General features: G+C 39.1%; 2 protein-coding genes across 4 annotated transcripts; both read right to left on the minus strand.

Moving 5' to 3' along the window:
- Positions 1-252: 252 nt before the first annotated feature.
- On the minus strand, positions 253-21,572 carry stag2a (STAG2 cohesin complex component a). Of its 3 annotated transcripts, none has more exons than XM_074611487.1 (34): positions 21,342-21,572; positions 18,409-18,521; positions 18,186-18,264; positions 17,655-17,813; positions 17,364-17,460; positions 17,185-17,261; positions 16,884-17,088; positions 16,600-16,751; positions 14,693-14,766; positions 14,285-14,408; positions 13,045-13,143; positions 12,773-12,852; positions 12,258-12,365; positions 11,289-11,397; positions 11,026-11,143; positions 10,796-10,899; positions 10,604-10,696; positions 10,411-10,500; positions 10,111-10,314; positions 9,929-9,999; positions 9,179-9,266; positions 8,539-8,619; positions 7,206-7,298; positions 6,938-7,112; positions 6,708-6,847; positions 6,516-6,617; positions 5,315-5,463; positions 5,067-5,195; positions 4,768-4,973; positions 4,260-4,497; positions 4,032-4,142; positions 3,775-3,901; positions 2,778-2,855; positions 253-2,317 (listed from the first exon to the last, which is right to left on the minus strand). In XM_074611487.1, exons 2-34 carry the CDS (start codon positions 18,450-18,452, stop codon positions 2,294-2,296), a joined length of 3,828 nt encoding a protein of 1,275 aa, XP_074467588.1. In that variant the 5' UTR covers positions 18,453-18,521; positions 21,342-21,572; the 3' UTR covers positions 253-2,293. The 3 variants fall into 3 exon arrangements, with proteins under 3 accessions (XP_074467588.1, XP_074467586.1, XP_074467587.1); XM_074611485.1 differs by having other exon boundaries at positions 4,260-4,500; XM_074611486.1 differs by having other exon boundaries at positions 4,260-4,500; positions 18,409-18,527; positions 21,342-21,560.
- Positions 21,573-23,015: 1,443 nt separating this feature from the next.
- On the minus strand, positions 23,016-24,695 carry epd (ependymin). The gene is made up of 6 exons (XM_074611488.1): positions 24,537-24,695; positions 24,311-24,342; positions 24,051-24,188; positions 23,775-23,961; positions 23,610-23,691; positions 23,016-23,462 (listed from the first exon to the last, which is right to left on the minus strand). The coding sequence occupies exons 1-6, from the start codon at positions 24,610-24,612 to the stop codon at positions 23,336-23,338; spliced, it is 642 nt and encodes a 213-aa protein (XP_074467589.1). The 5' UTR covers positions 24,613-24,695; the 3' UTR covers positions 23,016-23,335.
- Between the last annotated feature and the right edge of the window lie 234 nt (positions 24,696-24,929).

Raw genomic sequence — 24,929 nt, forward strand, 5'->3', positions numbered from 1 at the left:
TTAAAACTGTGATTTTAACGACATAATATACACGTGACTACCCTTAACTAACAGATTAGCAAACCAACACTATTTTTGGTTGCGGAAGAGAGTACAAGGTATGATTTCCAAAATCCGCACTGCATTCATGTAACGTTACACCTAATTTGGAAATATGGATTAAACTAATCACAAAGTCACAGAGGGTTTATCGGTTCATATTACATCTTCAGACATAAATACAAATCTTGAAAGGATGCAATGAGACACACATAGAATAAAAACACAAATTTAATATACACAAATATTTAAATATGTGTAAACATACAGATGTATGCACGTTTTCAGCAGTTCATTGCAAAACAGAAAAAAATCAAAATGAAAGGATTAATTTACAGGCAATTCTAAGATGTATTTTTCTCATCTGCCTAATATGAATAGTCAGTATGTGTATGGTAATGTTCAAGACCATGTGATCTGTTTCTCCAGTTTATAGTGAGATTCTGAGGAAATTAGGGAGTTGTTTCTAACTACAATATGAATACACCATTTTCCATAAAGTCTGAATCTGCCAACCAGGCCAATACACAGGGATAAAGAAATATCGCAACAATCCATTGAAAGACAAACAAAGCGATGTACTGTATGTGTATACTTGCAAATTAGTAGGTTAACTTCAAATAGTTACATTCTATTTAACCTTTCCCTAAAATTTCAAGCAAACAGAAACTGCAAATATAAAATGAGCACAGATTCACAATATAGTACACATCTGTAATTGTATAATATACAATTCTGATACTATGATAGTTGACTAAAGAACTCTAAAGCTTTGTAATTTAGAATAATTCTATAACTCTTACACACGCAACAGTGGCTCATCAAAGAAATTGGCTTTTCAAAAAAATCCTCTGCACACTTGCAAACTGGAAAAAAAAACAAAACAAAACAAACACACACTTTTCTCAACCATTTTTCAAATCCGTTCTTTTAAAGATTGCAACTATGGCATGTCAGATATTATTAGATACTATACAGCGGAGAAAAATAGTTGAGATATAGGAGAGATTACATGTTTACGGTTGAGTCCAAATTTTATGTATGACACTGAATGCTCCCAATATTCAAAAATAATTTTAGATGCAGCCATCAAATTGTCAGATTACTACACTTGAGCAATGCATTACTTTTGCACCCATTTCATTATAGAGAGATCAAAAGAAAATACAAACAGCTGGCCATATTTATAGTAACATAATCATTTTCATTAAAAAGGATTATTTCAGCATCTATGTGAAATAACATGATTAGAAACCATTAATTTACATTTGATTGTCATTACAAAATATCTATAAATCAAAGTCATCTATAAGGTATAAAAGCAGAACACATACATTTCTAAAAAATACCATCACAAAGAAATCTGAGAATGTCGTATATCATTTCTGGCAAGGCCTTTCAACAGTATGAGACGCCAGTTCACATTATACTTTACTGTGTACATGTTTTGATATATGGCTACATGCCATGCCAAAGTCTACAGTTTAAAAGTACAGCAGGTAAACGCAATATCACTGACACCTTTACAATGTAACGCAGTCCAATTCAATAGCCCTGCAATAAATGCTGTCTTTATAAAGCTTATGATGTTCAATTTCTGTTTGGATTGCGTCAGAGAGGCATTGGTTGGAGCCTATGATCATTTCTAAAAATATGGCTGTAAAATGACCATAGACTTGAATTAATACCTCTGTGACAAAGTGCAGTGTCATCATAGTGTTCAACAACAACTGAACACTACAAGCATCACAGATCTAGTATTATTTTGCAGGGTTATTATATTTCTATCAGCTGGTGCTCATGAAATCGTGTTCACCCCTCCTGTATATTGGCCACTATGTATTTACATCAGACAATTTTTGTCTACTGAATGAAAAAGATTAAAGGTATATATTATTAATTTGAATTTCAGTCTGTTATTGTCCCCTCACTATGCACCTGCCACATAATGTCTGTACTGCTTCACCTTAGTGAGCTAAGCGAACATCAAGTTGCTTTTAGAGTAACTGAACAAAAACACAAACATTTCTGCTGCAGTGTGACAAATGTCCCGTGTGTGAAAATATCAGAATCAAATTCAAATTCAAGCTCTCGCTCTAAGTTTTAACAAAGTGTTAAAGAGGCAAACATTGGTGTCTCGCAAACCATTTATAGCAGTCCGTTTCCTTCCATTCGGATTTTCACAGACAACAGCCATCCATCTTATCTTCCAGGGATTTTGATAGCATATTCACCTCGATGCATCCAATTTGTTTTAGAACATTGAAACATTGAGAACCTAAAGACATACAGAAAAGTTATTCAGAAATCCACAATCTTAGAAACAGGAAAAACGATGTTCTGTGGCACAATTTATAACCTAGAAAGATTTTTTCTCAAGACATATTAATATTTGAACATTCATAAATTTAAGTTAATATCAACTGTATTTTTAGTGGTTTTAATAGACATTTCTATGGAAATTTTGATACTTTTTTGCTATTGGGGTTGCTATAGAAATCCATTGTAAATGCTGTAAATACTATATCGCTGCCGTCCTCCATGATGGGGAAAGCAACAAATGTTTCAGAGCCAGCTTTAAAGCTCTATTCATAATAATCCATAAATAATGAGTCATAATCATGACAAAACTGAGTTCCTTAAAGGTAACATTATGAGCAACAATGACCACTCAAATTTACATATTAAATAAATTATATAAAAAAGAGAAGCAAATAAGTAAACGGCATAATTCTTACCGAATCATCCATGATGGAAGATGGATCAAAGTAGTCCGGCTTTAGTTCAGTTCTTTCTCTGCGATTCTTTGATGCCGGCTGAAAAATAACAGCTCAGTCAGAACAATTCACCACAAGACATAATGGAAATAAGAAACAAAAAGTCTATTTGTGCTTTTAGTCTGAAAAAACATGTAGAAAAAAATATCCTTCATCAACTGTGGAAATCAAATGCTGACAATTATGCTAATGTGCAAATTCTAATATTTGGCACCACAAGGAAAAAACAACACTTTTTGTATTTGGAAGGAACTCACTAGGACAGTTTGCTACCAGTAAAGCATGACTGTGTCATACTGTAGTTGAGGAGCTTGTTAATATTTACTGTAAAGATTTGCCCATGAACGTAAGGCACTATCTTTTTGTATTTGTGGTCCTGGGTATCCACATGAACAGTGGCTAGAAGTGGCTATAATCAATGTAGCAATTGACAATGTGAAAGGGGTTGCTCGTAGTGATGAACCTACAGATAATTATCACCTGAATCTGCAGCTCCTCTTGGCGTTATAGAGCTTTATGGTGAGTTTCAGCACATTGTTTAGCTGTCCGACCCACAAGTCTACTGTTTCGTTTCACTTTCACCACTCTCATAAAATAGTTTTCAGCCGCAGCAAGCAGCTGTTTTGAGAGAAAAAGTTCTAAAAACCCACTGTACACTAGCTGGTCAGCACCAGACACAGTTAGAGACTAGCTGCTGAACATAGAGGACTTTTTTTTAGCAGCATTTAGCAGCTAAACAGTAGTTGGTAGAGACCAAAAACAGCGCACAGTGAATATTGGACTTGCATTCACTATGTGGACACAAACACGACTCCAAATTGATGATAATGTTGCTCTGTAACAGCTGGATGTGTAAATAAGCAACTGTTTAATAAGTTCACCATATCAAATTAAAACGGTGATGATATGTCAGTGATGTGTCCTCAACTTGTTTCTTCTGCTCCCTATTTGAAATTACCAAATCGATGTCCATTGTGTCAAAATCCATGCCCTCATTGATGTCCTCCAAACGGTCCTCTGATGACATCATCACGTCCTCCACTATTGGCTCCTCATCATCCTCCATGAGTCCTGAGCCTCGACGACTGAGGAGTACACATAGACACTTGTTAGGTGCTTTTTCACATACTGTCTATTGTCTGGATGTTATTTTAAAAAACAAGTTTCCTCCACAATTCAAACCAATTTAATGTCTGAAGAGAAGCGCCATCTTACATTGTTTGCTGCATGTGGTTCTTCATCTTGGCGTAGTGCATGCTAACCCGCTCTTGCTGCTGACAGGCTTCAGCTTGTTGCCTCTGTGTCAACATCCAAGTAACCTGGGTACTGTGGGTACAATGTTCAGTATTTAATATGACTTCATAATCACCATAGTTTAACACAAATAGCACGAGATGCTGTGAACAGCAGCTACATTAAATATTAATTTTAAGGTTTCAGTACTTGTAATCAATAGCAGCCTGGTGGTGATTGTGTGGCTGCTGCTGGGGAGGCACAGGCTGATGGGGATGCTGCTCTGTTGGCATGGTGAATGCGGCCGCGTAGCTGTCCTCTGGCCTCATCGTCTTTGGATCCCTCAGTACAGCAGAAGTAAGGTGGGGCGAATGCATCATCACTGGCGTCTGCACGTTCTGCTCGCGGCTCATCCAAACTGCATCACTGCTGCTGCAGCTGTTCTCTTCTGCTAGAGAAAAGATATTCTAAAATGACAGAACTCCTTATATTTGTATTTCCTAGTGACTGACACACATTGTTGAAATACAGATGTATGACAATTTAAAGGCAAAAAAAACACCCCAGTATTTCCAGCTTTGTGATTGAATTTGCCACTTAGCAACTTAACGACAAACTGGTTATAGTATTTCTGAGAGGGGGACACAGAAAAATACATCAAACAAACAAGTAAGTTTGGTGCAGATTACCTCATGTTGCAGCTAAATTCATTGCTCACCTTCAGGCAATTTCCTTTTGCTAGCAGCAGCTGGCTTGGACTTCTTACTCCTGGTGGACCCTCGACTGCTGATCCCACTGATGACAGACATGGTGTCATCGTCCCCTCCAGCCTGCAAGGAGTTCCTGTATGAGATGAGGGGCAGCCAGCAGTCCTCTCGCTGCAGGGCCATCTGAACCGTCATGAATCGCTCCAGGTACGCGTGACTGCAGAAGTGTCAGAATACAACAGTTAGGACCTTTTGAGAGCTCCTTGTCAGCTCCATGTTGAACGCAAACATTAAACCAAGTCAAACTTACATTGTTCTCTTGTCCTGCCGCATTAGTTTGCTGGAGAACTCGCTCAGGATATCCAAAAAGGCTAGATTGAGAGGTGGATACCCCTGTCCTTGGGGACTAGGTTCCTTAAAAGCAAACTCAATTCCATCCCTAAAATACAGAAGGAAATAATGATTTGCCTTGCTCATTAAAACACAGACATCATTGCAAGAACGGAGTTGCATGCAAAGCTGTAAACCACAAGGTCTGGGATCAGGAATGTTACCTACTTATGTAACATGGCAATAGCCTCCCTGGTCTTCACCTGATCCAAGCCAAAAGTCAATGAGAAGCGTCGGGCGAGCTCTTTTATGCCACAGAAGGCTGATGTTGAGCGGTCGACATTGAAGCCAAGTTCAGACAACATGTCATTGAATAACTACAAAAAAACAAAACAGAAATACACTTTTTTCCACATTTCGTTACAGGTGGTTTCACAGACTGAGAAGTCTAAATCCTTCATCAAATACATTTGTGATCTGCTGTAACTTAAGCCTGCTGTATCCCAATTTATTTTTTATTATAATTCAGTCTATAGAAGATCACCATCTTCCTCTGTTTACGTGGCACACTGGAGCAAAGTGATGCCTCATATATTAACATTAAAGTCAGTAAATGTTTCTAGTAGGGCTGTCAAAGCTAACGTGATAACGCGTTAAAGCAAATTCATTGTAACGCCACTAATTTCTTTAACGCATTAATGCAACTTGCAATTTTTAGGTTATAGCAGGCTCAGTTTTAAAGCTAGAGTGAAGATACTGGCATCATCTGAACCTAGAAAACCTAAGGAATTATTGGTACCAACCATGTCATACTGGCTTGTCGAGAAGAAGGTTATATTAATGCTCCAAACTTGCGCTAAATCTTGGCGAGGAAAAAATGGGCATTTACCTCTGACCTCAAGATATTTGAATGAAAATGGGTTCTATGGTTACCCACAAGTCTTAACAGACATGCAGATTTTATGATAATCAAATGCAGTTTTGGGCAAGTCATAGTCAAGTCAGCACACTGACAGCTGTTGTTGCCTGTTGGGCTTGAGTTTGCCATGTTATGATTTGAGTATATTTCTTTTGCCATTATTTGTCATTGTTTTGTGTTGGTTAATTGATTTCCAATAATAAATATATACATACATTTGCACAAAGCAATCATATTTGCCCACTCCCATGTTGAAATCTCCCTTTAAGGTACATTTTGAACAGATAAGAAATGTGTGATTTATTAGCGTGATTTATTAGCGTGATTTATTAGCGATTAATCGTAATTAACTATGGACAATCATGTGATTAATCGCGATTAAATATTTTAAATCGATTGACAGCCCTAGTTTTTAGATAATCTGGAAGATTTGCTGGCATCTACTGATGTGTCTAAAACAAATGACATAAGTTAACAATAAATATATTGTATCTAGGCACAGAATCTTACCGTCTGCAGGCTCAAGACAAGTGTCTTTGCACATTGTACTCTGTCGATTTGTCTTGTTTTACTCATTGTTTCCTTGATGATGTCTCCATAATCATTGTAATACTAAGGAGAAAGAGAAGGAATACTGTTATTAAGAAGAACAGGGTAGGAGGAATTCCTTATAACTGATTTCAAAAAGGGGTTAAAACCCACCCTCATATACTGTTTAAATATATCTGCTCCGGTGTTCATTTCCACCACGTTGTAAACGATTAATTTGCAATAGGCAGCTAGGAGGTTTCTTCGCTTGTGCAGAGCCTCAATTTTACTGGCTTCATCATCTTGCTGTCCGTCTGGAAAATACAAAATAATACAAATATTATAAAAAAATAAATCCTTGGACATTTTAATGTGGTTGGTTGACACAATGGTGACTGACTGACCTGTGCTGTTATTGTCGTCATCCTGATCAATGAACACTTGATCCAGAATGAAGTTGAGCAGATCTGCCTGCAAAGAGGAGTCTGGCGTATAGACCAGAGGCTCCAGTTGTTCCCGGCCTGAAGACATAATTTGGTGACTGAAGATCAATAGCAGATCACATAGTATGGTGAAGGCCTGGAATAAACACAACACTTCAGCATTTATGAACATTTTCAGTCATGTAGAAAAGTCAGGAATGAAAAAGCAGTCCTATCAGCGTAACCCCACCTGTTCTTTAACTGCGTTGTTGATGCCGTTTAGGTAACGCTGACACATTAAGCAGAAAGCTCTCATTTGCTTTCTCAGGGTCACCATGTCACCCTAAAAGGAGCAGATGTTTAGTTAGACAGTCCTGTAAGTGAATAAAATACAATCCAAGTACTGGTAGATCTATATGAGTTAAAAAAAAATAGTTCAGCAGTCCAAAAGAAGATACAGGAAGTCAGTATCATATTTCAAACCAGCTACCCTTGATGGAAACTGGTACTCAGGTCTGATACTTACTGAAATATTTCACTGTCAATTAGTGCCAAAATCAGAAAAATAATATCTTGCTTTATACATTTTGTAAGTATGACAAAGTAAAAGATGTGTAAAAGGTACTTTGAGGGCGCTTACACAAGCCAACAGTTAGTCCGTTTTAATCAAACTCTGGTGCGGTTCAACCCTTGGTGCGGTTCGTTTGGGCAGTTGTGAACGCATTACGAATTCTTCTTTGGTGCAAACCAAAAAAAAAACGCTCCGAGAGTGTTTGTGAGAGGTGGTCTCGGACCGTTTCAAAGCAGACCAAACAAAGCTGCCTGTGCGGGCATTTTTTGAAATGGACACAGGTAAACGACAGGTTAATATGAGTGGGAGAGGACGGACCTGGACTTCTGCAGAAGTCCGATGTTTGCTTGACATCAAGGCCGAAGAGAACATACAGAATATGCTAAATAAAGTCCACAAAAATATTGACATTAATAAAGTCATTCCAGATAAACTGTAGGAGAATGAATTAGTGTGCACAGTCGATCAGTGCCGAGTCAAAGTGAAAAACTTTGTCAGCAATATTTCCGCAAGTCCGCAATTCCCTACATAGAAGTGGCAGCTCTTGCGATGAAAAAGATAAATTTGCTCCTGCTTACACGCACCTCAGCAAAATATTTTTTTAATTTGGTCCGCTTTAATTTGTGCGCTGCAGAACCAAACCAGACTAAATAGAAAACGAACCAAAAGTATCAATTTGACTCTGATTCGGACGGACTATGGCAGGAGAAAGCACCCCGAAACTCCATGTACCTAGGGTCAGCTATGTAGGGAATACCACATAGCATAGACAATCAAAAACCCCGAACTCTTTAAAGAAGTCTGTGGTAATGTTCTTTTAATTATGTAGTTAAATGGCTGTCTTGTCCATTAGGAGGTAGACTACTCTCAAACTGACTGTGATACTGTAATAAGTAATCTATGCATAGAAATGTTTTGTTTCTTTAACTGATATCCTTTTTTTTACACCTTTCCTTATACATTAATTTTGCCAAGTATACTAAAAAATGCATCATGACCAAAATGTCAATACCTTTAATGAACTGCCGTCTGAAACCTTCGCTAGATGCCACAGGATGATGTAATGCGTGCACTGCATTGCGTGAATCACAATCTGGGGGGGAAGGAGGCAAGCAGATTAGATGAGCTGTACTGTTCCACACGTCAGTGCATTTACATGTACTTTAGTAAACAGGTTACTCAGAGAAATCAGGTTACGCACGTAATCGGAGAACATGTTTATACGCACTGTAGTAACCTAATTAATGCAAGTCTGCTTATAGATGCAACAGGTCAGTTATCATATTTCTCCAACCTTACTGCATGCTTATTTTAACTGTATTCGTTACAGAAGATGCTGCTTCCTCACGGCACAAATGTGTGTGGATTTTACAAATAGTCAATAGACATATATAGACATCTAGCGGCTACTTTGTGTTATTTTCAGTCCTAGTCGGACTTTCAATGGAATGATTTTAAATACAAGAATGAATTGCTCCATGTTATTATCTCTACTTTCTACTCTGTTACTTTCACTGACTGCACTTTTTGTCACGTAAAAAGTTGATGAGAAACCATGTTACTTAACTGCATGTAAACACACTGATTGACTGAAATTGTTGGTTTTGCATTTCGGGGAAGTTAGAAGAAGTTAGAGAAGACTGTGCTGTTACCTGTTCAGGCATATCCCCGTTCTGCAGACCTGTGTTGAGCAGCCTGTAGTTGCTGGTGAAGAGATCCCACTTTGATAGGTCATGTGCACTGGAAGCAAAGAGAATGCAAATGATAAATAATACATAATAACATAATTCATGAAAATGTCATTATTCACATCTTACCTCATAAAGGAAAACCAAAATTCAACTTAAATGCCAAATAGTATGACTGGAAATGCTATTAATTAATTAAGTGTAATCAAGACCGACGGTGAGTCTGTGTCTGTCGGGAAAAGTCAGTTTATAGCCTCAGAGACCTAAGCATGGATTGGTAGAGAGTGCACTAGAGGCAAAATACTTTGAGTTTTCATCTTAAAAATTCAAATCTCCAGCACTGATGTAGAAAAGATAAAAACAGAGAAGAAGAGAATGGAGACCTTTTGATGTTGCTGCAGTGTTTATTGATGTATGTGTGCATGCTGCAAATATGGGTACTGATTTAAATATTATTTTTCCCATCTAATGTTGTGCATTCTATTTCATCTTATTTTTATTGTTATCTTATTTTATCAAGTGGGTTATATTTTCCATCTTATTTTCCCTGATTTTATGTTCATTCTGTCTATTTCCCCTTATTGTAAAGCACTTTGTGCTGCATTTCTCGTGTTAAAAGGTGCTATACAAATAAAGTTTATTGTCATTTTTATTATCACTCTTCAACAAGTAGCAATAAATTGAAATCATAGGAAAAGATGTTAACTGCTTTACTTGTGGAAAGCGCTGATCTTCTTGAGTGTAGATAGAACCTGGTAGGCATCATCCTCATCTGGTTCTTCACCCTGACAAACAAGAGATCAAACCTATGAAAGCCCCGACATTCGGCCTCGCCTCTGCACCTGTTAACACGCTTTTAGAACAATCAACGCAAAGACAAATCCTACAGCACCCACCTCTTGCAGGAAGTCCTCCAGGAGTCTATTGAACTTGTCTGTAAGCTCATCGAGAAGCTGGGAGCGGGCGATGTCCACGCGGTTGAAGATGGTGAACTCTTCGTTGCAGAGAGAGTGGTAGGTGGTGGAGCAGGCCTCCAGGACCTCAGTGTCTGTGTGCTTATCCTGGACCTCCCAGATTTGCCGCAACAAGGCATCCAGATGCTTAATGAGAACATGAAAGCACAAAACATTGTTTAACTGACACATCAGTCAATTTACAAGTTGCATAATCTAGAAAAAATATAAAAATTGACAAACCTTTTCCAACCGGCCAGTTGTGTAGATGTCAAGATCAAAGTACTTTGGTATTTGTAGCAAATTGGTCACCTTATCGATATCAACGCAGTACTGTGACAAGAAAAGAGAACGCATTTAGGTTGAATGGTTACGAATTAAACTTGTCGTCAACTCTGACCGCTGTTGGCTGTAGTTGCGGAACACAAGTAATCACCTTAGCCAATAGCAGAGGCAATGCAACTGCAAACATTTCTGTGATCCGTGTCCGATCATCCAGCTGTGTTTTCTTCTCCTTTGCAGACAGGACCTTTTCCAGGCACAAAACACCAACAATGTTAATAACATAAAATCATTCAAGAAACAAAGCTGATTCTCTCTATGTCAAGCATGACGACCAGACACTCACCCTCTTTCCTGTGCCTCTGCCCACCGGAGGGTGGCATTCGCAAGCCTGCCGGATGGCACAGAGCATGATCTCAACCAAAGCCGTTTCCTGGCGATCAGTGAGGGCTACAGATTGCAGACGCAGACAGTTACTGACAATGTAATGAAAAGACCTGCCCAGCTAACCGAGTACCAAGCAATACTGGAGCTGAAAATCTGAGCCAGTAATTGTCTGAAAGAGTGGATATTTACCCTCCTCTCCTGGCACGGGCTCATCCAGCAGCAGGCTGATCATTGTCTCCCAGTCCTTCAGCAGCTCTGACCCACAGTCCCACAAGCTATCCACCAAGTACGCCCCATGTTCATGGAGCTGTAACACATCAAATGGTTAAATGTTATTGAATCAACTTAAAACATACTGAAACAAGGTAGATTCCCCGCCTTAGTATAATTTTAATAAGACATGGAATTATCTTATCTCATCCAAACCTAAAATAAGATCATAACTCTCTCACCTCACTCTCCAAGAAGAAGAAGACAGTTGTCTTGAGAAGACTGCCATTGAGGCTCTGCCTGCCCCTCCTGGGTAATCCCTCCTCCTCAGGACCACGATGGCTGAAGAGCCTTCAATCAGCACAATACAAAAAGGCTGTTAAAATGCCTGGTGAAGGCAAGTGGAATAAGCAACTGCTCTGCCTGCAGTCCCTTTGGGGAGGTGGGACAAACATGAGGTGTCACACACATAAACACCAGGAGTTACACATTACCAGATTTTATGATTGCACAGGATTTCCCCATTAGTTTTCATCTAAATACAATAACAAAGTAGCTGTTTGCATGTTTCTTGCTAGTAAAGCTACAGGTTATATGCAAATCCCACATTTATTTTGCAAAATATTTCTATAAGGATACATTGTAACACTGTTGAAGGGGTTGTTTGATGCATAGACGGGCTTATAATTGACACGTTCGCCGTAGCATCGCTTAGTAGTGTCTTGTGAAATAACAGAGTCCAACTTCCGTTCCTGCTTCTGTTGGAATATTTATTTCTCACCTTTATGTGTCTTTAATGAGTTGCATGTAAGCAATCATAACCGGCAATGTCCAACTCCATACAGTCAATATTTGTATTAATACAACCACAGCGGTCACCTGGCGTGACGGTCAAAAAACTATTTGTGCTCCTCCTCTGTCTAGCAACACTTGTCACCTGCATGAAGGTTCCTACACTTATAGAACAACCCCAACACAAGGGTGCCACCTACTGGACCATTAGGGTGTAATAAACATAAATCAGAAATGGCTCCTACACACATTTCTACTTTAAAATAGTTAATGTAATCTCCCACAGTTAACTTGGCAGGCACCCCAATTCTTTGCACTTCTGTTTTTGCTGTGAAACAAGATGAACTTTGGAATCCAATGTAGACCTAACATTAATGTGTTATGATAACCACTTCCATTAACAATTCAGTTACACTTACTTCTTAAACAGAAATTCTCCCGCTGAAACAGCGATGGGTCGATGTGCCGAGTAAACCAGATGATATACGCTCTCACAGTCCTCTGCTGTCAGAACCTCATCACTACTCCTGTTAGATGAAATGCATACATTACATTCTTAGTTATAAAGGCCAGTTTAATCAATCAAGGATGAGCATTTCGAAATTATAAAGGAAAAGGTTTGTTTAAATTATATCTCACGGAAGCATTTAGGATAACGGGGGAAAGAAACATGAATATTGAATCTAACAAAATATGGTCATATTCTCCCCATCAGTAACCTCAGCTGTAAACAAAAATGATGACATCTGTGAGCACTGATGGTAATGTCTCTAATTTGAGCCAAAATACATCGAATCCCAATCTGTAGTGAGATTTTGTGTTTACCATGTTGACTTTAATGAGTGTTATGTCTTTAGAGTCACATTATAAAACTTCATAAAACAAGTTGAAATGCAGAATGATGCCATTCAAAAGGAAGGGGGGGGTTACTCACTGCAAGACAAGTGTCAGAAGTTTAATGGCTTGAACTGCAACATCATATTCCTTGTCTAGAGTCATCGACACAATGCGGTCCTGTCAATGAGAGCAGATTTATGTTTCAGATACAGTTCTTAGCTAAACCATCACCATAACATTAGTTCTTGTATCATGCATGAGTATACTGAAGCCAAATTATTTTATTACTCTTTAATTATCGGCATATAAAGACGCAACAAGACAACAACGCATTCCAATTATGCTGAAGTGATGCAGCTGCTGGCTCACCTTGAAGCGACTTGTGAAGAGCTCCAGTCGTGCACCGAGCTCCCTGCTGTAGAACAGGCCTTGTAGGGCATTCAAGCACTTCAGTCGCACTTCACCTTGCTGGAGTAGAAATACAATAAAATATTGACCAGATTTGAATGCCAAAACTCAGGTGCTACTTTGCCAATTCAACTTTTTTTAACGTTTATTATTATGCACCCCTATAGAAAAAAATATAATGATATACGTCAAGAAGAGTTTTTTCCATTCATTTGCCACAGTCAAAACTATTGATCAGATTTTGATACAAAGATGATAATATGGACTCCATAACATTTAGTCCTCCACCAGTCATGGGTTACACCGATCAGTCATAACATTAGGTCAGCATGGGCATCATGACCGGTCTGCAGTTACGCAGCCCCATACGCAACAAACTGCGATGCACTGTGTGTTCTGTCACCTTCTATCGGAACCAGCATTAACTTTTTCAGCAATTTGAGCTACAGTAGCTCTTCTATTGGATTGGACAACACGGACCAGCCTTCGCTCCCCACGTGCATGAATGAGCCTCGGGTCTGACCCTGCCGGTTCACCGGTTTTTCTTCCTACGACCACTTTTGGTAGGTTCTGACGACTGCAGACCGGGAACATCCCACAAGAGCTGCAGTTTTGGAGATGCTCTGACCCAGTCGTCTAGCCATCACAATTTGGCCCTTGTCAAAGTCGCTCACATCCTTACGCTTGCCCATTTTTTCTGCTTCCAACACAAAGTTCAAAGTTCAAAATGTTCACTTGCTGTCTAATATATCCCACCCACTGCCAGGTACCATTGTAACGAGATAGTCAATGTTATTCACTTCACCTGTCAGTGGTCTTAATGTTATGGCTGATCGGTGTATATGGATATGGATACACTTCTTTTCGTGATTTAAATCATAAAAACATCATGTCATAATCTGAATCATTTGTTCAGCATCGGTCACCTTTTGTGATGTTGCTACCCTGTTTAATGGAAAACTACCGGTAGCTGCTTTCACATCAAATATCTTCCAGCAAAGAGGAATGTGTATGGCTTGTATTCTGAAATGACTGCAGAAACTCTTCATTAATAGGATTGGTTAGTTTGATTTAAACTGAGGTTAGAAGTTGGTTTAAATTTGGACAATGTATTTGGACATGTTTTTGGTCACTTTATCAGCTTTTCTTAAGTTATGGTTAATTTGTTTACACACAAAGCAGTGGCTGTCTGTTAGCTCACCTTGTCATGCATTGTCCAGCCAACATACTTCAGGTAACTGTCATTGAGGAAGGCGTCACTGTACAGCTTCATCCACATTCCTATCTCCTCAATACAAATGGCTCGGATCTCAGCAATGGCATCGCTGGCAAACACAAGAGAATTGATTAAATTAGTAATTAATATCATATAACATGCAATACAACGTTGTGTAATCAAAATTGTTCAGAGCTGTTAGGTTGCAAACTAAAATCATGTGGACTCATATTGGTGTTGACATTAATTTCACACTAGAGGGCGCCAAAAAGCCAGCAATGAACATTGAAAAGGTCCCTGCTTGTTGTGATAAGACTCAAGTGTGATCAGAGGCTTCTCAGTGAAATCTCACAGTCAGCATAAAGTATGTAAGTAAATCAAAGATTCACATACCGATATCTGTGAACAAACACTCCTTTGAAAATTGCATTCATCATGTTTTCAATTTCATCTTGATTTTCTTGAAGCTGAAAGACACAAAGTGATACATTTAAATCATTTGCATGAAAATAGCCAAAACAAAAGAAGCCTTGTTCAACCCTCAAACAGAAAAAACAAAAAAGTAGGACTTTCAAGAGGTCTATTAGAAGTCATTTTAGCTATGTTAAAGGGTAAGGCTGGCATTATTCTATATTTTTCTTATTTTCAACAATTTTTTTCTGCTGTCAGAAATCAGCAAACAACTTTGTCAGTGTCAGTGTAGTCGTATAAGAGGACCCAAAACAATTGGAAAATATTGACTGCATAGCTGCCAATGACATGTCATCAGAGCAGCGCTGTACAGTGACAGAAATAAAAAGGGAATGATTTAACATGAAGTTAAACAGCAACAATCACAGAGATACTTAGACAGGATGATATCGGGGCCTACAGTAGGTTATGTTACACTGTTGGGGCAACAGAGGATGATACTGGAAAGCGACCTGCAAGTGAGACAATTTTCCTAATAACTACAGAAAGGTATAGTTGCTGTGCCGAATTATGCCAATAAAATTAAAAACTCTAAAAAATAACTCTCAGTAGGAGCAGGCCTTAGCAATGATATGGTGAACGGAATAATAATTTTGCATTAAAGCTGGGGTAGGCGATATATTTTTGGCATCATTGGGCGGGAATTCCATAATAACCTTTCAGCATTTTGTAATTCAAGTGTTCTGAGAGAAAACTAGACTTCTACACCTCCTCATGGCTCTGTTTTCAGGCTTCAGAAAATTTAGCCCGTGACGAGAGACTTTGGCCAATCCTAGGTCATTTCAGAGAGAGACCGTTCCTATTGGCTGTTCTACAAATGCAGTTGCGCGTGCAAGTCATTTCGATGAAAGCCTGATACAACAGCAGTTGTTAATGTTGCTATTGCAGCATTTTCAAAGCAACCCAAAAAAGGAAGACAGATAAAAAGAGTCTGACAACATTGGCGAAGCGTTTCAGAGATGGAGAGAAAATGTTGGTAACAGTAGGCATCAAAATCAGGATCATGTTTGAAATGAACGACTAGTACTCTTACAGGTTACTGTATGAAGCAAGTTCATATGCCCGTGCTTGTCTGGTGGGAGGGGCTTAGGACAGAGGGGAGAGGAAAAAGCCGTAGGAGAATGGACTTGGTAAATGGACTTGGACTTATATAGCGCTTTTCTAGTCTTCCGACCACTCAAAGCGCTTTACACTACATGTCAGTATTCACCCATTCACACACACATTCACATACACTGATGGCAGAGGCTACTAAGGTGCCAACTTTGCCCATCAGGATTTAATCTAAATACTCATTCACACACCGATGGCTATGCCTCCGGGAGCAATTTTTTGGGGTTAAGTGTCTTGCTCAAGGACACATCGACATGTGACCCGGAGCAGCCGGGGATCGAACCACCGACCTTCCGATTGGTGGACAACCTGCTCTACCCTCTGAGCCACAGCCGCCCCTTAGAAGGGCTATATCTTCAAATTTTGGCGGGTTTTGTTTGCCTTTTCCAGAAAACTGCCTACCCTGGGGTGCCCCTTACATTACAATATATGCTGAGAGCACACCGTACGTACTAGTTCAACAAAATGCAGTTCAGCATCCAACCAGATTGTGCATATAAATAAATATAAAGATAAATGAGTATACAGAATGAACAAACACGTTTATAAAATGTACAGTATGAATGAATGCAGCTATGATATGTCATTAATGGAACTATGATATGCGCAGTACGGAGTGGACAGACACAATATTTGAGGGAAACACTGGATACATTCCAAAAGCCTTACTGATAAACTGTTTGCAATGTGTAGTTGCAACTTATATTTCTTCTCACCTCTTTACGCTTCTGTAACAGGAGCTCCAACCTATCATTAGCCCTTTTTGCAACAACCTTGTTCCTCTCCGCCTCATACTGTCTCTGCGTGTTGTCCATATTGATGCTCAGGTTGAGAGCAACGTTCACCAAGGCCGTCATCAACTTCATGGCTGCGGTAAACAACAATAGTTAGATATACACCTGAAGGAAAGACAACTTCCGCACAATAATCATGGCGTGAGAACGTGCAGGCATGTATGGAGCAGAAATGTAGACAGTGAAACATGCGCATTAAAACTGACCTGCTAGTGTGCTTGTATGTCTGAACGCCCTGACCTGTGAGTCAGACAGGCCGGTGAGCAGCGAGATGAGTGTGTCCATCATGTACTCGTCGTAGATGATGCTGTACTGACACTGACGCACCAGAACAGCAATGAAGTCAGCGAAGCTTATCCTGAATTTCTTCCACTGTGGTCCTGACATAGTTAATGGATAGTCGCCGCTGTCCTGTTTGATGACAGCAGAGGGATGATCAGATACAGGATCACATTTGTTTCATACTGTTCATTTCCCCATGTAATGTAAAAACACAGTCTGCATCACCTCATCAAACTCCTCTGTCATTTTTCGGATGATTTCGGAGTTCTGCATATGTCTGAACATCTCTCCACTCACAGCGCCTTTGTGTGAAGAATCACAAAATGGCAGCAAAGTTCAGTGTATTCATTTGATTCAGGCACCATACCTGCTACGTATTCGGACAGATCATGTCAGATAGTTACCTTTACAGCCAGAACATTGAATGAAGAAGTTGATTAAGTCCAAGAGTGCAACGTCCTTGTCGTTTTTGTATGCCTCGATCCAGTCATCAACAACAGACTAGAAAATAAAACACGACAAAAACAACTTTGACATTTTTTTTCATAATATCACTGCATGTTTGGGATGATGCTGCTGCCCCAAAACAAGTTAATCCAAAGAAATGGAACCCAAAGCTTTCACACCAGTCAAAATATATTAAAGAAACCACAACACAAGACATGATCTCTTCCCCACACCAGTGTGTAACCCACCTGTGTGGCACTCTTTCCCATTTTCACCACCTCGAACAGGGTCATGTTCTCCATCCCGTTCTCCTGATGATGGCCATTCACCCTGCCAAGGCCGGGGGCCCTCCCTCCTCCCCCACCTTTGGCCTTGTCTCCAAGCGCCTTCTTCCTTTTCTTGGCAGCCTGTTGGGGAGAAAGATGTTAAATGGAAGATGAAAGTGTGTTATTGCGTTGAGTATCATAAGTCTGAGTACAGTGCACATGCATTAAATGTGCGTGTAATAGCTTATCAGGTTGCTGGGAATGAAAAAGCTGTCACAGTGTTGGACTAACTCACATTACAGACATTTGATGCAGACAGTGATGCAGCATTAACTTATTTTCTGATCAAACACAGCTACTGTTTCTACTGTGTGTTAGTCCTGTGATGTACTGAGAACCAGTCCAGGGTATTTCATTGCCTTCCACCAAACGCATGTTGCAATTGGCTCAAGCCTCCCTGTGACCCGGATTGCACATGGAAAGATATGGAAAATAAATAAATGAAAAACTTACCATGCCCTTTCCTGTCTTTGCATTTTTGCCATCAAGATCCTCAAGGTCAGTATCTGAAGACAACTGAGATTCTGCCTCTCTGTGCACAACAGATTAAGTCATTACAACCACGAAACAAACGTAACAAGACAGTGTACATGCATACATACAAACAGACAAACACAAAAGACACATTCACAGACACGTTTAACTTGATAATAAATATCAGTGATGCTCTGCTTACTGAGGAAATTGAAACTCTGTGTGCAAATCCTGCGCTGCTATCATTTCTTTAACATTTTCTGGATATGCTGGCGTGGGTGCTTCTACTGCTCTGGACCCCAAGCAAGAAGGTATCTGCTCCTGGAAAACAAGACAAATGAGAAGAGTTTGTTGATGAATGACGACATCAACACTGGCTGCAATAACTCACTAACAAATCACAGAATATCTTATATAGGTGTCAAGATACTCAAAAAAGAAAGAGAACATGTTTGTTTCTATTGTGAGAAAGACAAAGGCCCTAAGATGCACCTTGGTGACATGAAACAGCAGTCTAGCTACTTGTGCTAGTGACTGATTTTACCCCATACATACAGTACATTGTGAAATTTTGCTTGTGATCTCACCACTTTTTTTTCACACAATAAAAGCAATCTGAGTATGTCATCCTGGGGTCTGACAAAAAAAATTGTTTCAATATTTTCTGATATTCTGTGGAAGAAAATGTATTAATCTCGATCATTAGATGCAGCCATACACATCTTGTTCAGAGTTATTAAAGCCTTAATAGGGATGCTTTCTAGGGCTGGGCAATATGATGATATATATATATATCGTAAACAGATATAAAAATGTCTATTGTATATATTTTTCTATATCGTTTCTATCACAATATAGCGTAGGCCTATATTCATTTCTTTTTCTCCATACTTTCCCTTAAAACTGTTATGTTCATTTTGCACTCAAGTTCTTAAGATTGGAAAATGCTCAGTACTTTTCATTTGTCAAGTATTTAATTCACACAGGAGTATACCGTTATTGAGATATGAAATGACCAATATCATGATCAAATATTTTGACCATATCGCCCAGCCCTACTTTCCTCTGTCATTGCACTGACTCACTTCCACTCTGTTCTACGATTTTACACACTGAGAACTCCTCAGTCCTACTTTTATCTCTATCTGTGCAGATAATTTGGAGCTTGAAACGCAGTAATTTATATTTATATAGAAATTGCACAGTTGCAAATACACAAAACGTATTTTATTATCATTGTTGTTCTTCTATGGTGTATTACTACCTAGTGCTGAATAAATGTAACCAATTAGTTAATGAACACCATGATTGATGTCACTTTTGCCATCTGAATAACAGTTTGTCATTCATCGAATAAAAAAAATACCAACAGTGTTCTAGTTAATACATCAGATAAGTGAGGATTTTGTGTATTTCATACATGTTCTACTTCATTTCATATCAGTGTCAATTACAGTCTGGGTTTATTGACTGCTCAGATCGAGCAAATTTTTATATGAGGACTGAGGACACTGTGGGAGTATTTGCAGCTGGGCAGCAAAATTTCATTTAATGACTATCAAAATCATGCCATTTTCCCCCCACCTTTCGTTAAGTGAAATGCTACGTAAAGAACAAGGGATATTAGAATGGTGATTTGGTGTAGTATTTAACTTGGCAGCCACACTCACAGGCAGGTAATGTGTCTTATTGCCCCCCTGCTGTTAGACCTGTATTGACCTCTTGACCCAAAGTTGAACACAAATTCTACCGAGCAATACAGGTGGGTGGTTTTCTAAAAGGCAAAATTGGCCATTGACTATTCGCCAAGAACCAAACTAAATCTACAACCGACTTCCTGCTGACTCAATGACAGCATGCATAGAGCTGCAGACATGATCAATAATTTTCTGGGCCCACCACAGTATTATTTACAACCACACCACACTGAAGCATGTGTGTGGTCTTCCAAACTGGGAGAACGTGTGTAGTGTTTCAAGTTGAACCCTGCTCTTGTCATGCATGCATGGGGCTGGAACAACATCTTTTCGTTTGGTTTAACACATTTCCTGTGCTGACAGAAATTCTGAGTAGTAATTATCTTCAGTTCAGGAGAAACCCAGCTCCTTCTATTGTGTCTGGTGTGGAGAGGACTAGCCTGTCTCACTGCACACAATTTTGAGGTAGGGCCAGGAAAAATAAGTTTATTAGTTTGTTAACTAAGTACATGAACTTGATATAATTACTTTCTAACAGTTTATGGCATTTAACTGGACAAATAACGTAAGATATGCGGATGCCCATGTTTCACAACTCGGTTACAGCAGACATCGTCCGAGAATGTGAATCTGTGGGGGCGTGTTTACACTGGAACTGTAATGGGCAATCCCAACATGCAGTGTAAACATGACATGGTTGTCCTTATTTTGAACAGACAACAGACAAGGTGCCTGACTTTGGGCTCCAAGGACCACACATCGGAATGCGTCACGTTACTTGAGTGCCTCAATCACACGTTACTTTCTTGGACAAGTAATGTAATATTCCCATAAGAGTTAATGCCAAGTCGTTGTTAACTATAATGTTACTTCGAATATAAAGCAAGTTGATCCCAAAACATGTCCGACAAGCGCAGTGATATACTTCCGAACTACAAAACGCAACTCCAGATGTTTCCGAAGCTGGTGATTCCGACCCACTCTCATCTCTTCCTGACGGCCAAGCAGCACTCTGGCTAATGCAGCTAACCTTCCTGATATGTGATATTAGCCGACACACTATCTAGTTATCTACCTTTAGACACTCTCTTTGACCACTTGATTCGTACCGAGCAACTCATTTGTAGGATAAGGATTCACTTTTGGATTTTGATCCATTTTCAGCCTCAGAGGAGTTGCTAGCGTTAGCTTGGCTAGCATTAGCGTTAGCTGTAGCTGGCTAACAGCACCACTAGTTAACACCAGCTCCAATGTTACCTCGCCATTATTAATCCTGTTTATTCTCGTTTATTATGATGAAGTCGTGTTTGTATGTTAAAGACTCATGTTAACACTAATGTCAAGTGCCTAGTGAGCTAGCCAGTAACGTTCTAGCATCATCAATGACAAACTCCCTGGATGTTAACGTTAGCTATCCGCCATTTTACAACTTACTTACCTCGTTTTAAATCAAAGACGGACACAAACCAAATAACGTGAATCCAAACGGTGCGGACTTTGCGAAGAGGGTGCTATCGTTATTTTCCTGCACAAACTGTCATTTCCCAAAAGTCAAAACTAATCGTTTTATTTGCTAGCTAACGTTAAGGAGCTCCTCGGTGGCTAATATAGCAAGGTACACTTTGTATTTTCCTTGTTATGCATGTAGCACACACACCACCTGTCGGTGGCTCCGTGAACTGCAGGTAAGGGCATGAGGGGCCACATCATGTCAGCCCTCTCCTGCTTCTCACTGCTTCTCACTGTCCTACCTCGTGACCACAGCTTGTCAAGCTCATTGACTCACTGTGTTGGAAAATATACACTTCAAGGAAAAACATCCAAGTCTGAAATTAATCTGCATGTCTGTTAGAAGAGAGGCACTGGAAATACCTATATTACATAATGTATCGCACATGTCTTTGTATATTGCATGTAAAATGTATATAAACATGTTAAATTCGCAGCTAATCAAAGGAAAAGTACAGATTAGATAGAGATTTATAACTGGGATCCTGTGACTCAGAACAAGCTAAAAATTTGACTTATCATTTTGTCTATTCAAGGAAATATATATATATATAGAAAGCTGCCAGGAGTTGCCCATAGAAATATTTTCTTACAATAGTTACATACACAAACAAGGCAGACCAGTGCAAGAAATTCATCTTTTACATGTATAATGTTTTATCTTCATTATTTTTTTTTAGTATTCTTTTTTGTCTTTTTGGGGAACCTTTTTGCCTAGCAACTGCTTCTCATTGGACAAAAAAAGGTAAAGGTGTGTTCAGTTGATAAAACATTCAAAATAGTTTCTGATATTATAGACATATATATATAGACAAAACATGCACCACTGTGGATGGTATTCATTGCAGGGCTGTTGTAACAAAATGAATGTACATGGTACAAGAGTTCATATTATATTACTATTACAAAAATAATTTTAAATATTTGTATTATTCCTACAGAAATGTTTGTTTCTCAATCATGCAATGAACATGATAATTAAAATATTGTCTTGTTGTTAGTTTTTTATTGTTATATTTTGGTTGCTTAGTTCTAGGTAGCATGCTATCATTACTGCCTTGATGCTGGTAAGAGCAATGTAGAAGGGCCTCCAGACCAGAAAACTGTTATTAATACAACTTGGTATTTATACAACTATTACTAATATGTTCATGCTGGTATTTGTAATAATCACACTGATATAAATTAATATTAGTAATATTCTTAATTATATTAACGCTGTTGTCGCTCTGTTGGAGAAGGTCTGTTCTTAGTTCAAACTTTGTTCAGCTGAAATCGTGTGTACGAGTTGCATATTCCTAAAATTATGTTAAATCAAGTTACCCAAACATGATTGCTACTGGATCTCTGGACAGAACATAATTGATCTGCCATGTGTAGTACACTTTACTTGATGGATAGTAAAGGCAACAGGAAGTCAATGGGGCCCAAACCTATATGTTTTTGCCCCAGGGCCCCCTGGTGGATTAATCCAACCATACAGCTCTGAAATGGTTTGCTGTTTCTTGATGCAAAACCCCCTTGCTCAAAAGTTGTACAAAGTCAAGTCAAAACACTTAATAAGGAAATAATCTTGCATAAAAAAAGTCTCTTCACACCAATGACAGCTTTGACATTTTATTGTTCCATTAATTATATCTTACAGGTTTTGTAAGCAGTACCAACTTGAAAAGCCACCAAACTGTTAGTAATTATGACTAATTCTATAATCCATGTCTCTTTCTTTTACATCAAAGTGTATGTATACAGGGTGATCCATTCAAAGCCATATCTTCATACAGTATGTGATGGAAACAGATGTGATGTAGTGCAGACTGTGTCACACGAAAAACTCGAGTCACACATAAAAAGCAGAGAAAAGTCTAAAGTTCTGGCAAGCCACACTTGGATAGGGGTTGGATTTTTCTGCCAGCGAGGTTTCATCTACATGAACTCGTTGAGGAAGCTGTGGACTGTCCCTTCAGGTGTCTCCTCCAAAGGCTGGCCCAGACAAAAGGAAGGCACCGCCAGGAGATCAGGATCCTTGATCTCGAGCTCAACATCCATGAGGCTGTGAGACAGTGATACAAACATGACATGGAGATTTTTCCAAGGACATTCATTATAGCTCGTGCAGCCAAGAGATGCTAGAAAGTCGCATAGTCTACATATCCCTGGAGTGTTAATTGCCCTGAGCATTTAAAAACAATTCACCAACCTGACTATGAATGATGAGGTGTCATGGAAGTAGAACGTGCACACTGGCAAACACCCCATGGTTACAGACATGGAATACTTGCCTGAAAAAGAGAAAGACGGAAAACATAATGAACTCCTAAAAAGACACATTATTATACATATTATCTTATATCATTCCTCTCACCTTTCATGCCTGTCATTGGTCCTGTCCATACATTGACTTTTAATCCCTCCCCTTCAATGGATGGATTCCCACTGCTTACAATAGCCATGAACTTTGCATCATCGGGGATATCTAAAGGGTGCTGGGTGCATTGCAATGCTTTTTTCTCACAGCTCTGGTTTTTGCTGTCAATCTCGTAGAATATCCCCTGGCGGATGTAGATACAGATTCAGATGTCAAGGCGCACAACAAGCATCGATAATCGGTGACATTTTTATGAAGAAAGAAATCACTTACCTCATCGAAAAACATCAGCAGATCCAGACTGAGTGATGTGTTCGCAGGGAAGCTGTCGTTTGATCTGAACCGTAGTTTCTTGCCCATAGAATCGTAAGTGAATGCACCAAGCGATGTCACTCCACTCTTCAGGGATATCTGGTGTAATTCAACGACACACATTCAAAGAGAAAAAAAAAATGAATGCTCTATTTTAAAATACTATAAAAAAAGTACCAGAAGAACTATTGGTCTTGAAAGACAAATTATAAAATGCTCACCACAGTCATGAGTCCTGTCATATTGGGTGAATCTGAAAGACAACCATGTCAGTTAGATGGGTCTAAAAATATTAGACAGACACATTTTAAACCAATATAACCATAGACTTATTGTTTACTGTTGACACAAATAGGAAATGCGGTGATCTTGAAAGCTACCTAACACACGGACGGCTCAAAAACAACTAACAAAAAGAACCAAAATGATGCAACCACAATTTCTTACGACAAGGCTGATGGTGTTCTGCATGGGTGGTGGCGGCCAAGCACATGAAGACGAAGAGCGTAATAGCTGCATACATTTTCCTGGTCTAGAGGGAGTCACAAAATAAAGTTTGAGATGGCAAAAAACAACCCCAAGCGCATCTACCTTTCAGTGAAGTTACTGCTGCTTTTATAGGGATAAAATCCGGTGTAGTCAATAAGTATTACGTAAAAAGGACCCAGGACTTCAAACATCAAGCTGTCTAAACAAATCAGACCCAGCTGGTGGTGACCCAAGTAAACAGTTTTCTTAGGCTATCTTTTCTTTTGTGATTGTGCAGCTGTCCTCAAATGTTTTTGTGCATTGTTTATTTCAGAGAGGTCATATGGAAACGGGAGTTCAAGTGGGGAAGAT

This window comes from Sebastes fasciatus, chromosome 16, assembly GCF_043250625.1.
Source record: "Sebastes fasciatus isolate fSebFas1 chromosome 16, fSebFas1.pri, whole genome shotgun sequence".
Taxonomy (NCBI): domain Eukaryota; kingdom Metazoa; phylum Chordata; class Actinopteri; order Perciformes; family Sebastidae; genus Sebastes; species Sebastes fasciatus.